The sequence below is a fragment of the Neopelma chrysocephalum genome, unplaced genomic scaffold (assembly GCF_003984885.1).
Source record: "Neopelma chrysocephalum unplaced genomic scaffold, ASM398488v2 Primary Assembly neopelma1_73b, whole genome shotgun sequence".
Taxonomy (NCBI): Eukaryota; Metazoa; Chordata; class Aves; order Passeriformes; family Pipridae; genus Neopelma; species Neopelma chrysocephalum.
In genome coordinates, this window is record NW_020897734.1 from 760,587 (window position 1) to 775,083 (window position 14,497).

The window sequence follows — 14,497 nt, forward strand, 5'->3', positions numbered from 1 at the left end:
CCAGGCTCAAGCAGCCCCATGGTTGAGACCAACTGCTGGGTGCTGGATGCTGAGCTGCAAAAGATATCAGGGATTGCCATGTATGTTTTTCCATTTGTTAATCCTGTTTAATATCAGGATTACTTCCTAGAGTTCATAGTTTGTGGTGACTCGGAAAAACCACGCTGTGGATGAAGTAAACTCTAATTTATTGAGTTGGGATTAGTTGCAATGTTGGTGAAGGTTTTTCTTAAAAAAGCATTGCTGAAAAGGTGGGAATTGCAGGAAAATACATCTGTATAGTCACCATTTGAGGAATATTTTTACCCACACTGCTGCCCACTGCAGGGGCAGAGCATCTCCTGCCCTGGCTGGAGCCCTGAGGGTTCTCCTCTGCCCCTTCCCTGCTCCCCACAGGGTGCCCCTTGGACCTGGCCAGGATCAACAGCTTCACTCATCAAGAAAACAATAAATTAGTTGGTTTGCAGGGTACCAAACCAGAAATATGCATATCCCAGCAGTGTGGTGGGAGAAGGACCAGTGACACCCCTGAGGCCTGTGGCCAGGCTGAATGGGGCTTTGAGCAACCTGGTCTAGTGAGTTTAGGGTGGGGTGGTTGGAACTGGATGATCTTTAGGGTTCCTTCCAACCCAAACCATTTGAGGGTTCTGTGGTAAATACCTGTGATGCATCCCAGACTGGTCAAAGGGACAGCAGTAGGGAGGGATTCTTTCTCTTCTGATGAAAAGATAAGCAGGCTCTTTCATTTTTTTTCTTTACAGTTTTATTTACAAAATGTATTAAAACTCTTTGTACAACACCTCATCAAAATGAGGCTCAGTAATTGATGCCCACACATGCAGTTTATGCTTTTACAGCCATTAGTTTGCTTGGCAATTTTTCTGCTCACTGAAGTGCAGTTTCAACGACCAAAAATAGGAACTTAAATTACAAAAAAAAAAAAAAGGAGGAAAAAAAACCCAAAAGAAAAGGAAAGAACCCCCAAATCCCCCAAAGCAAAAACAAATTAAAAAAATATACCAAAACAAATCATCGTGAGACTACTGCCGAACTTCCAAGAGCTTGAAGTTGGTAGCCGGAATTGGTAAGCACTCAACACATTTTGTTTTAGCATTACATGCAAGTTTAAAAAATATCGAACCATTTACCAAACTCCCTTCACTGGTGTGAAGCCTCCACTCTTAAAAATTGATCTGATAAACATACATCTTTTATACAGCTTTTAAGAAAAATGTTTGTTTTAAATACAACTCATAACCGCACAGCTTTAGCTCGCCCTTGCTGGGGACGTGATCGCGTTCAGAAGTTGAAAAAAAAAATCACAGTTTCATGAAAAGAAAATGAAAACAAAACAACAATTTTTTTGTCAATATCTTGTTAAAAACTCGAACAATAAATTATTCTCCTATGAGCTTTTAAAATGATTTTATATTACAGTTTGTTGGAAATACTTATTTTTTACGAGACTTTCTTTTTCTTTTTTTTTTTTGTTTTTGTTTTTAAATCCTATTAAAAGTTCAAATCTATCATCAGCAAACTAAACGCCTAAGGGTCAGACTGGTTTAAATGAGTTTCTTTTTCATTGTATGTTACTGATGAAATAAAACTCTATATCGTAAACTACAGAAAATACATATTGTCGATTAGAGGTAATTAGTATGCAGATATTCCATTGAACATTTCCCATGTGACTGACAATATGTTTAAAGGTTTGTGGTTTGTTTTTTTTTCTTTTTTTTTTGTCTTTTCCTTTTTTTTTTTTAATTTTTATTTTTAAAGATGAAGTTAAGTAGTTTCCAGGCAGAGGTTCAAGGCTGAAATGCTGCTGTCTAAGACGTTGGACGTGAGTAATAGCGAGCCCCTGCCTGGAGCAGAGCTGGCGGAGCGCGGTGTCCTCCTCACTGAGAGGCAGGGACAGGAGCATCCTCTCGCCAGGAGCCATGAAACAAGAGCTGGCAGGAGCTGATATAATATAACAGTACTAGCAGGAGTCATGTTAGATCACTTACTATTACTCTGGAACTGCAGCTCTAATTTGAGTTACTATCCTCTTCCCTTACTTCTGTTTTACAAGGACCATTACTGAGAAGCATTAGCTGAGCACAGTGCTAGTTGGGAGAGAACTGGGGTGAAGCAGAAGCAGGCCTGGGAAAAACTAACCTGCCCTTCTCTTGCTTCATTGCTTGATATTAAACAGTGAATTAAAATGCAAATGCACAGCAAGAAAAGAGATATATGGTCTGAACCTAAACAGCAAGTAGCTTTTCCTTTATTTTTTTATTTTAAAAGCCACCCAATGTCATTCTAATAAAGCACCTGTAGGTATGCCTGATGATAGAACAAAAAGAGGAATGCAATATTTTCTGCCCGCACTTTAGCAACCTTGCCAAGGAATTAATTTACTGATCTGGAAGCAAGACATGCAGTTCCACAAATTCCCTTCTTTTGGATTTACGGATTCACAGTCATTGACCTTAATTGGTCAAAGACCTTTTCTTCAGGTGTTACACCTTTTACTGCTATACAGAATTGCTCAAATTAGCTGGAGAGATCAAAGTGGCTCAGAAAAAAAAATAAATCACACCACTGTAAGTAAATACTGAAACATCTTGACATCAGCTCCAACAAGCAGTGGCAGGCCGGTCCGTGTTCGCACGCAGCAGATTTCTGAGGCTTTGTGTCAGGAGGAGTTTCATAATTTGATACGATTGGGGTGGCTGATGAAACCGGCTGCGATCTGCTTTCAGGACACAAGTTCAGTTACTGTGCAGTGGTATCAAAGAATGGCTTTTGTTGCACTGATTTTTTTACAAGAATTTTTTTTTCACATACCAATATCTTGTTACCAGTCCTTTCCTTTTCTTTTTCCTTTTCTCTTTTTCTCATTTTTCTTTTTTTTTTGTTTTATTTTCTTTTTCTCTTTTTTTTTTTAAATTTTCTTTTTCTTTTGTTTTCCTCTCTTCTTTTACTTCTTTCAAGCAAAGCAAGAATATTTCAGTGATGGTTTGCATTGTTGTGAGTCTCAGAGTCTTCCATAAGGCACTGAAGGAAAAAAAATCAGTTTTTCCTATTAAAAGTACATTGCACCATCATCAACACGTGTCATGCCTGACACCTCGGAGAGAGTACGACTGGCTCAGGTGGTCCAAATCCATGAAGTAACCACATTCTCTGCTGCTTTTCCTCTTGCATGCTGTCAGGGCGAGGATCTATAATAAAACCAGAAAGATTTCATCACTGCCTGGCAGCGAAGGGCAGGAGAGCTCAGCCAGGGGAGAGGCACAGGCTGTGGGCTAACCAGGTTTTTCCAGAGTAATTTTTTAGCAATTCAGCTCTATTTTTCCTGCTTTAGAAATCGCAAATTCTAGTGTAGAAGTTTTTGTTCTATTGTAGATTTTTTCGAGACTTCCTAAGAGCACTTACCTGATTATAGCTTAAAAAAGAAAGGGGAAGAGATCACCAGCAAGACAGATGCAATTTTTAAAGCACTTAACAAAATACTTCCATTTTGAACCAGCACGATGCTGGAGAGAGGAGTTACTCACTACAGCATGAAGTCAGCTACCACTGTGTGCAATATAGGATGGTACCAAGCTCACTTCTGAGCAGGGCAGAAATTTAAACCACTGACACTTTGAGACTGCCACAAGATGAGGTTTCAAAAGCCCTCTTGCAGCAGCCCGCTGATGCACACAACAAAATAGCACAGACAGTTAAAAAAAAGAGAGAAAGAGGAAGCCCCAGAGGGTCCAGCTCCCGGCCCGCAGCCGTACCCCTAGATTTTCACACTTTCTGTGCCGTACACGTTGTAGCCTTCTCTGTAGGTAGCGTAATTCTGGGTGTTGGTGGCAGGAGCAGGTTTGAAGTTCTGCGTGTTCTTGGTGAGTTTCATTCGCTTGGACTCGGCCCGAGACTTGTAGCAGAACTCGATCAGCGCCACCATCATGGCCAGCCCCAGGCCTCCCACAAGGATATAGAACACCCCAGCAACATTGCTCAGGCTCAGAGCGCTTGTCTTGTCCTAAGAGAAACGAGCGATGCCGTTAGCTTTGCTGTGAGGAGCAGATGGGCAGACAGACAACAAGTTACTGTGCACTTAGTCCTAGCAGGAATAGCTGCACTCATGGTGTTTGGTGTCCGGCTCACGGACCAGTGCTGTCCCCCCATCCCCGCAGCCTGGGGCTGCGCAGCAGTCACTGCTCTGCCTTCCACCCTGTGGCGGGTGAAGCCCTGGCTGACTCCAAGGCGATGAGATATTTTTGGCCACTGACTGTCCCAGGCCTTTGGTGTCCCAGAGCAAACCTGCCTACGGCCGAGCATCCCTGGTGGCAAAGGCACTGCAGGAAAGCTGTGCCAGAGAAAGCAGTGGCTGAGTAAAACAGCAGGTTTTAGAAAAGGCCGTGACAAAACCAGAACAAGAAAAAGCCAAACCACTGCACACTTGGTTCTGGTGAATGTAGGTAAAATTGCTGAGATGCTGCTAAACTTATCTATGTTTCTTTTCAATATTAAAAAAAAAACAACCACCCTAGGAAGATGGTCAGTTACTTAGAGGTCAGAGCAGAGCCCTGAGCTAAACTAGCACCTCTGGGAGAGTGAGTTATTGAATAAAAACAGACGTTGTAAACCAAAAATCACTGGCCAGGGTTTACCTTCCTTCAATACATGTCAGATGGGGGACAAGCTTGCATTTTTAAGAACGGGATTCTGTAATCAGAATAAATAGAGCTGCAACCCTTTTGCTGCTGTACAGGTAGGTGGGCTGGCTGTGGGCAGGAAGGGCGGCTGGCACGGCCCTGGCTGGGCTGGCACACCACACCACACCACTCTGGGATGGACAGGCAGGTGCCAAAGCAACCTGGCTGTGCCCAGAGAAGACGCTGACAGAGCTCAGTTAACAAGTCTCTCCAGGGAGAGAAAAATTCGCATTTAGTCAGACTAAAACAGGGTCTACCTTGCAAGTGTCTGTGCATTTCACGAGCAATTTGGATACATGCAGTTGTAGCAAACAGCCTGCCATGTAAACTAAAGATCTTACTCATTTACACCTCTTTCCAATTACATTTCCCTTCTGCAGCTCCTGTGTGTTCACATATGCCATGATCCCAAATTTATCTCATACAACAGCTACAGGGTTGTGCCCTAAGGAACTTCCAGTCACACTGAAATCAATGAACTTTTATTATTGGCTTCGCTGGAACTTTAAATTGTCCTCCGACACTGAGAGGGTGCTTTGAAATTATAGTTTTCTGTTTGAATGATTACAGAGAGCACTTCCAAAGGCACCAGGGGAGTTAGGCACTCAACTGCGACCGATTTCAGCTGGAGCTGGATTTCTCCTCCTCTTGGTGCCTTTGAAAATGTCCTTCACTCCAACAAGCCCAGCACTTTTACAGGGTTTTTCTCCCCAACGGGTCTATAAGCATTAAGAAAAAAAAAATCCTCTGTGTTTTCTTTTAACTGAATGGTGTAAATAAATATTTCCTGCAATTTAAGGGGGGATCCACCTCAGGAGTGCGATCCCCCCTGGAGTCTGCAGCGGTTCCACATGAGGCTGGCCAGCCCCGCAGCACAGCTGGTGGGCAACAGGGGAGTACAGCAGCAAAATGGTTCAAAGCAGTATAAAAAGGAATATACAACATTTAGTAATGACTCACCATTGGAATTTCTAGATTTAAAAAAAAAAATCCAATCAATTTCAGACTGAATTGGGAAACAGGGTGGGAGAGGTGTTTTTTCCTTATCAGTGGTCTGTCTTGAAAATTTAAATCCTTAGCAAGCATGTGACTGTCTCCCAAACTGACATGTAGAGAATCTAAGTCATAATTTTGAAACAAAAATGTGTTTTTTCAATAAAACTAAAAATAAGAAAAGATGCTGGCCTGAATAATACACAATGACTGTGCTAAAACTTGTGCATTTAATTGAAAACACCACCTTGGGAGACTTTGGGGGCTTCTCTTTGCATGTTTTTCTAGCAAAATACTCACACAGTAAAACATACTTACAACTACAGTCTGCTACTGCATATAAGAAAAACGCTGTCATGTTCTGAGACTTAAATTATTTTTTCTAGTCTTTTCTTTCAACCTTCAAAATGTAAATAGCAACTTTTGAAAGTCATTCTTGGTATAAACAAACAGTGGGTCAAAATGTGATTGCTAATCAGTACAAAAAGACCTTCAGCGACTGACCTTACTTCCGGAGTCCTTGGCTCCACATTCACCCTTATCGTACCACCATTTGTTTTTCAGCTTGTCTAAGATGCCTTGTTCACTGAGTTTCAATACTGCAAGGTTTACAGGAGTTCTTCACGTGGGAAATAACATAAATAACATTATATTATGTTATTTTATGTTATTCAATCTTTAAACTACTTTAATACTATACAAAGCGATAAAGCAGGGTTCCTGGCCACAAAGTATTTACACTGCAGGCAACTGGATCATCCCCTTAAGTTAACTCTAGAGCATCTCTACATTACCAGGTCCTGCCCATATCGCTTTGAGTAATCGGCACTCACTGTTAAATGAAGGCAGTAGAAACAAAGCAAGGCCAATTTCCCAGTTTGGTGCCCCACAGGCACTTGCAGTAGCTTTATGCATTCGGGTGGGTTTGATCTAGCAGGACCCTCGTATTGCACTAACAGACAGAAGCCCCAAATCCAGCCCCCGTGGCTTCTCACAGTCAAACAGTGCTCGTGGCTCCCGGTCCCCCACAGCCCATGTTGGGTGTGTGTGTGTGCACATCTGCAGAGCAAAAACCCCCAGGGTGCGTTCCTGGAGGGAGGCTTTGCCAGCGCTCTCGGCTGCTTCCCTGCCAGTGGTGGCTTCTCCAGCTCCCGTGGTTGCTGCTGCAGGGGCTGTGCTTGGAGGCAACGGTGCTTGGCTGCGCTCCCCGGAGCTGCTGCATCCTGAACTCCCCCAGCCCAGGGAACTGCAGCAGAAAATAAGCAAATGCAGACCTCTGTGAAGCAAATGAGTGAATATGGAAACGCTTGCTGAAAGTGCCCAGGGTGGGAAACGTTGGCATGACAAAGGGAGCTGCTGACTGATGCTGCCAAAAGCCCACAGCCCAAGGGTACCTGAGCTCATCTGCCTCTTCCCTGTGGGAAAGCAGCACCTGAGGAGCTCTCAGTCGGGTTTTGTCATTTCCATTTCCTCCTTGTGTGATGTCTTGGGTTTTTTTCCTGCCTGCTTCAATTAGACAGGCTCCCTGCATAAGGGACATCCTCAGTTCCTGCTCCTGCTTGAAAAGCTCTGATTCCTGCTCCATGGTTGTGCAGGGCAGCTGGTGGGGCGGAAGGGGTTGGGCCCTTATCCTCAGCCATGCTGTGCCACTTTGCATGGGATAACAGCAGGCAGACACATGAATGGCCCGCTCTGGGTCCATCCAGGCCTGTAGTCAGTGGAGGAGATGCAGGAGCTGAGCCCATGTCTGCCCCAGTGCCAGCCTCATGTCTGGATCTTGCTGCTCCCTGCCTTTCTCCCACCCTTGGCCAAAGGGCCTGAGACTCTGCCAAGAGACTCAGGAGAAAGAGCAGCATGACCTATACAAAATACCTGAAATACAAGCTGAACTGCACAATGGAATTTAGGGAAACATTCCCAGACCAGGAGGGCCAAGCCCTGCCATGCCTGGGGCAGGGCAAGATGCTGGAAGAAGTAGCTGATAAAGAAAAGCCCCCTTCCCTCATCTGCCAAGGAGCTGCCTCTGAGATGGCTGTGAGATTGTTGGTGGCTGATGCTGGACAGCGCTGCCCTCGGAAGTGCTACGTGCCCTGTGGGAGGAGGGCAGCAGCCCCATGGAGGTGGGACAGGCTGTGTTCAGCTGAGCCCAGGCAGCTTGTGGGGCACCAGATAAAAATGAGCATGTTCAAGAGCTCCTGAGCTGAACTCCCCATGGGCTGCACTGACATGACCCAGTGTGGTGTCACCAAGGCCACCAGGGAGGCAAGGGCAGGGAAAAGCCATCGAGGTGGGGAGAACCACCGGCCCCTGATCCCAGCGGCAGCAATGCCAGCACTGCCTGCAGAGCTTCCTGGCTGTCCAGGGAGAGGCAGCACAACTCCTGGTCTGCACAGGGCTCCGTCTGACACCAGCCAAGATTTTATTTTTATAAAATGGCTATTTTTAAGCGGCAGCTGTAATCTAATTAAGTATCAATCAGGGCTGGCTGTACGCACTCAGGCGGACACAGCCGATGGCTGGCGGTGACAAGCCGCAGGAGACTGACCATGTTTGCTGGCTCGGTGCTGGCAGCAGGCACGGAGCCCCTCCACCAGGAGCCAGCGGCGTCCTAAAAAGCCAGCTGTGCTGCAGCTACACTTACATCCTCCTGTAGGTAAGGCCATAAAACATTAACAGGATCAAAGCAAGCTCTGCACACTGCAAACGTCCTGGGTGCTGCAAGTAATGCACCACTGATGGCCACCAGCCAGGTCCCAGCGAGGCCACCACTGTGGACTCTCCTGGACAGCAGTGGCTGTGTTGAGACCCCCAGTGACACCCAGGCAAACACACAATGAGCAGCCGTGCATGACTGAAATGCCAGTCAGTGAAAGCTGAGTGCCTTTACCTACCACTTGCAAGCACCAGCGGAGAGTGGGGTGAATTATTGTTTAGAGAACAGTGCTCTCATTTTAAATTTCATTTAAAAACCATCCAATCTGGAGAGATTTTATGCAATACATCTCTCCGCTTTGAAAAGCATTGTACAGCTGAGAATACACAAACAATAGGAAGAAGGTTATAAACACCTTTCCTCCTACCTGCATATTTTATTGTGCAAATTTTCCCCTCCCCCCAGTCCTATTCCAAACACTATTTTTAATTTGCATGCCTTTACAAACCCCATACGGAGCACCAAGAATTTGCATAACATCCAATACATTATAGATTAGCTTTCACAACATTATACAGTACTGGGAAATGAGGAGGCTTAATATGCTAATTAGGGTGCTGTATTTTTTTTTCAAAACCAAGATTGCAGTTAATTGTGCACACGCAATTGCCAAAAAAAAAAAAAAAGAAAAAAAGAAAAAGTAGTAAACTAAAATTATCTTAGCTAAACAAATGGGAATTTGCCTAAACCGGGGTTTTCACTATAGTTTGTCACGGCCGTTTGTCAGGTGAGGTCCCTCAGCCTGAGCATGAGAGAGGTGATTTGGTCCATCCATTTGTCCCAATGTGAGGAGATGAATGGGATGGGCAGACAGGTGCCAAGGAGCCACCGCCTGCTTCTGGCCCACCAAGGCTTTGCTGGTGGAGCTGTCACTATGCCAGGGGGCTCCCCTGCTGGGGCTGTTCCTCCCCTGCCTTAGCCCATCCTGTTCCCCCTGCACATGACCTGGAGATTTGCCTGAGCCAGCTCCAAGTCCCCCTCGGCTCGACTGTTTTGCTGGCTGGGGCACTGGGATGAACATCGGTACCTCAGCGAGGACACCCTCTCAATGTGCAAGAAAAGGCACCAACTTGTGGAGCAAAAAATGCAGTTTGTTTCGTTAAAGGAACAATTTTGTCAGCTTCCAGGAAATAAATCCCAAGACCTCCTAATGCATGAGCTGCTTCCCGTGCAGCAGGATTTGAGCGACCTGATGGTGGGAGAAGACACAATGCCTTTGCAACCACTGGTCCAGCGCCTCAGGAATGCAGTGTGAGCAGGTGTGGGATGAACTCCTCAACTCCCAAATTCCCAAGGTAAGTAAATATATTGGAAAGCAAGCCTGGCTGCTGGTACATTTTCTGATTGCTCATCTCTGAGTAGTTGTGTAGTTTGGTTCAATTTAACAGTCAGAGTCAGGTATGGTTTTAGCTGAGATCCTGGTGTGAGTGCAGAGTGCCATGTCTGGATCCTGGCATTTTCTCACGTTAAACACAAATCCTCTGTACCTCCCCTCAGCTCACAATCAGCTGGTCCCACCAGTGCCCTGCCCGTGCCAGTGAGTCCACGGCCACCAAGTCACCAAGTGTTCTGTTGGCTGCTGTAGAAGGAAGCACAGGGCTCTTTTGGGAGTGAGAGCTGATGGCTGTAGGAAGAAGAACTTCCATACGTTGCCCTGGCACTGTTTGTTTGATGGGGAGATTTTTTTTTTAAATTGACTCAGGGGCAGAGGAAAGTAGACACTAAATGACTTGCCTGGGTCCCATGGGAAGGCTGTGTCCCCAGCCACCTACTTGTCTCCCTGTCCAGCCCACAGGATAACTTCCTCAGTTTCTGTGTCTCTCTCTCACACGACTTCCATTTCCTCATCTTTTTCCCGGGATAATTTTATGTTTTCCAGCTGTTTTTCTACCTAGGTTGCTGTTGATGGGCTGTACAGGATATCCTATGAGGTCCTCAGTCCTTTCCCAGGTAGTTTCCACTATTTTTCCTTGCTTAAATTTATGATGGGGTTCTTTTTCATCTCCCCCATGTCGTTTCCAGACCAGCTCTCTATTACTGTGGTTGCTTTTATCCAAGTAAAACGTTCAGAGGTCTGAGCTCTTGTGCTCTCTTGTTGTGTTCTGTACGCCAAGAAACCGGGACGAGGCCATTTGGATCGAGATGTCAGCTTTCTGGATGCCACAGGAGGGTATTCTTGTGCAGAAATTTGCACTGTTTCTCTTCCTCCCCATAACCTGAAGGATTTTGTTGTTTCTTTGTTTGTCCTTTTCATCCAGCACAGCTGGCTCATCCAGGCTTAAGCACGTGAGGTTGGATCTGTTGGGCAGTTTTACCAAACCCTGCTAGGATTTTTTTTTTTTTGCTGACATCTACAAATGACTGGAAGACTTGAGTTTAGAGAAACAGTACCAGGAGCCTCATATGGAATAGTATTGCCTTCACAGACAATTAAGCCATCTGCTATGGCTGATTTCTATTCTACAGGCTTCATGAGAGGCTGCCACAAACATGATTTTACACCTGGGACAGAGGTGGGTCTTACCAGTGTTTCATCTGTTTGGTTTCTCTGCTACCCTGTTAGAAGACTCTACTCAGATGCTGGCAGTATTACCTTTCCCTCTTCAGCCATTAGTTACTGCTGGAAAACTAGCCATGCCAGTCTTATTCCAAATTTAATGTAACACCATCTCAAAGGGAACCTCCTCTTCCCTTTGCCCTGGGCCCTGGGGCCTCCTCCCTGCTGCACTCCAGCCCCTCTGGGCACTGGACATGAGCCCCTCCGCACCCCTTGCTGCTGGTGGTCCCAGGTGACAGGACAATACTGATGGAGTGAACTGATTTTTGAAAAACAACGTGCATTCACTCATTAAAATCTCACCCCTGAGCTTTGGGTTCAAGTTTAAAAACTCTCCAAATTCAGGAATTGCTACAGCACTTCTTTGACATGAAGGCTGATCCTATATAAAATATGGCATCACTTCCAAGCTGAGTATGTTCAGCAGGCAGATGTCCCTTCTCAGAGGAAGGAGCTGCTATGTGCTATGTGCTCTTTGCACAGCATTCATTACATTTCTATTTCATTACTATCTATCTTATATTCATGCCATTAATATGGAAAAGAGGGAACATGACGACTCAGAGGCCATCTCTCTTCTTACTTCTCTTTGAGACACCCTCACCTGTCCGAGGGACTTCTTGCTTTGTCTCCTCTTGCCAAAGCACTAGTGCAGGTTAGTTGCAGTAAATTTTATCTCCGTTGAGAAAACTGGTGGCATTATAATATTTCTTTCTGGCCAGAATAAGTTTGAAGTAGAGGACAAGTAAATTAATCATCAAAGAAATAGATCTTTATTAGTCCCAAAAGTGGGAAGGTAGAAATTCTGCCCCTCTCAAATTATAAATCATAACAGGTTTCTGGCAGTTTGATTAATGACCTTTTAGGTTCATTTTCATGATTTCTCCTGCACCTATTTAAAGCAGATAACCCCAAATCAGATGTTTTACCTACTGCCATCACTAAATTCTACTGGCTTAAGACAGAGGTCCAGCAGGCTGCAGTCCCACATATGACTGCAAAAGCTGGCCACGCTGCTCTTCAGGCAATTGGGTTCCAGTTACTGGCCATTGTGTTCGTGTGCCAGTGCTGCAAACAGGACTCTTCCCTGAACAAACCTGGACTGCAGTGAAGAGTCAGAGCAGTTTCTTGGAAAAGTACTGTTAATTTATGAAAAGAACATTGCAGTCTTGCCAGGAAAGGGACATTTTCCAGGAATGATGCTAGTGGCTTTGTAGCCAGTGTTTGGGGTTGGTCCTCACAAGTCACAGCAGGTGATACAAAGAGCCGGTGACCACTGCAGGTGAAAATTACGAGCAAAAGTCACTTCAGGACTTGAATATCTCACCCAATAATCTGCAGACTCTTTTCAGCTGTGTCTAACTGGTGGCTGAGTGGCATGAAGTCTCAGCAATGCTGTAGTTATGTTTATTACTTGCAATCCATAAAGATTTTAAGTGATGATTGGAACAGCTTTGAGTAATTCACACCCCATTCTATGCTCTAATGGATGTAATATAAATGTTATACCCAAACCCAAACACTGCCAAGGAGAGTGAATGAACATGGCAGGCAGCACACTGTTCCTTCAAACCAGATGAACCATTGCTCAGAATTCATTTAGAATTTTTAGATGCAATCTTTCAGAAAAGGGAGGTGCAAAGTAAAGGTGTAACAAGTGCAGGCTCTTCAAAGCACCAACTGAAGGGCTTCCTCGGAGTGGGGCAGGGTGGAGAGGGCAGTGCACGGGCTGCATGGAATCTCCAGGGCTGTGGGACTGCCCAAGGGCTGCCCTGGCACCTCTCGCCACCTGGGTCTTACTGCTCCTTCACCCCCACCATCAGCCCATTTCTGATGTTCTCTAGAATATTTGGTGTACAGAACACAGTGTGGCATTTTTGCAACACTGTTGCTTGCAGCATCTTGAGACTTAAAATGTAGCTTTTCCAGGGGTAGCAGACAAAGGAATCACCCATGAGCTTGAAGGAAGACCAGGATAACATCAGCATTGATGTCTCTTGTCTTGAAAATGTCCTTTCTTCACTCATGCCCAGGGCTGAGGCTCAGGATAGCAGAGAACAATCTGCAGAAGAGCTGATCAGCTGAGGAGGGATCCTGGCTGGCTCAGGAAGATGTCAAATACTGGGCAAGAGCTCCAACCTCTGCAGCTTCACTGCTCATGAGTGGTCCCAGGAGGGCTCCACGGCTTCTGCAGGGCTACTCAGGCAGGACGTCCATGTCCCCAGCAGCACCTGGGAGAGATGTGGTCCATCTCAACCGGTGACAGAAAAGTCCACTCAGAGATGAAGCTAAGAAATATCAGGCCAGTGGCAATGAGGATCCTTCTCACACAGGCAGATGGATGCTGGCTCCCAACATATGGTAAATATGGTCACCAGGAGCCTTGTCCATTGTTAGCAGGCCTGAGACGTGACCTCCCCATGCACCACACCTGCCACGATGCAGAATCCTCTGCGGTCGCCAACAGGCCCTTGCTCATTTTTCCCAGCAGTACAACAGCAGACGCCAAATTCCTCTGGTTGGAGAAGCGCTGTGGAAATGCAGGCACACACCACCTGGGATGTGGTATTCACAGCAAAGCTGCTTCTGTTTCACTGTACCTTAGTAGTGCCCATTTGGGTCCACTGGGGGAGGTGAAATTGCAGCGCCAAAGACACCCCCGGGCTCCTGCTGTGTCACACAGCACGGCGCAGAACAGCTGTAAATCTGGACTAATATCTGGCTAGGCCAGGTTTATGGCTGATTTGTGGCATCAGAGCAACAAAAAGCCACAGGAAGCGTCTGGCAAATCTGTCTCTCCTAAGAGTGCAAGATTAATGAAGTGTTACATCCTCCCTCCACATCAGAGAGCAGCCCCATGGTCAGACCAAGGGCTGTGTTCTCTGCAAAGGGCTCACCACCCTCCCATCCAAATCCCAGTGATGTGAAGGAGGCGAGAGTCCATGGTGGTACCAGGTCTTAGTTATTGCATTATAAAGTGTTTTTTGAGTTTTTTTAATCCCTCTTATTTTTACCTAATCCCTTTAATTTAGCAATCTGACATATTTAGAGCATTCTCACTTCTGCAGCAGGAATTGTTTTCCTTTGTTCCTTATGACCAGAGCTGTCCTTGCTGGCTGGAGCATCTCTGGGATTCCTGATATCAGCACAACCCAACCAACAACATTATAACATCAAAGAGTTCAGAAGTTGAATGCTTGGGTTTCTAAAATCCACCTCACAGTGACAGAGAAGGCAAGTGGATTAAGGCACAAACAAACAAGCATTTTCTTAATTCCAAATGCTTCCTAAAATCCTCTTGGGTAGAACTGCTGAAAATACTGAATTAATTGTTCCTCTTGGTGTCACAGGCAAATCTACACTAACTTCAGAGGAAGCAGAGCGGGCAGTTGCCGCGGACATGTGGGATGTGTCACCTTTGCCATGCTCCAAGAGGTAAATATGTGAAGGGCACAGGGAGAATGACCCTGAACAACTGCACCATTGCTTGGCACTGCACCCAGCACAGCAGAGAACACCCTCACTGCTACACATCAC

The 14,497-nt window shown here is 45.7% G+C and overlaps 1 protein-coding gene across 7 annotated transcripts in view; it reads right to left on the reverse strand.

The window, feature by feature from the left end:
• Positions 1–1,410: 1,410 nt before the first annotated feature.
• Positions 1,411–14,497, reverse strand: part of GRIA3 (glutamate ionotropic receptor AMPA type subunit 3) — a 144,990-nt gene continuing 131,903 nt past the window's right edge. For 5 of the 7 annotated variants that reach the window (XR_003534871.1, XM_027687238.1, XM_027687239.1 and 2 more), the window contains 3 exons: positions 6,195–6,309; positions 3,774–4,021; positions 1,411–3,209 (listed from right to left, as the gene is read on the reverse strand). Coding sequence is in view for 6 of the 7 variants with exons in the window: in XM_027687238.1 (XP_027543039.1) it covers positions 3,776–4,021; positions 6,195–6,309 (361 nt within the window). In the remaining variant the exon portion in view is untranslated. The remainder of the gene's footprint in view (positions 3,210–3,773; positions 4,022–6,194; positions 6,310–14,497) is intronic. The other 2 variants (XM_027687237.1, XM_027687236.1) reach the window with 2 other exon arrangements.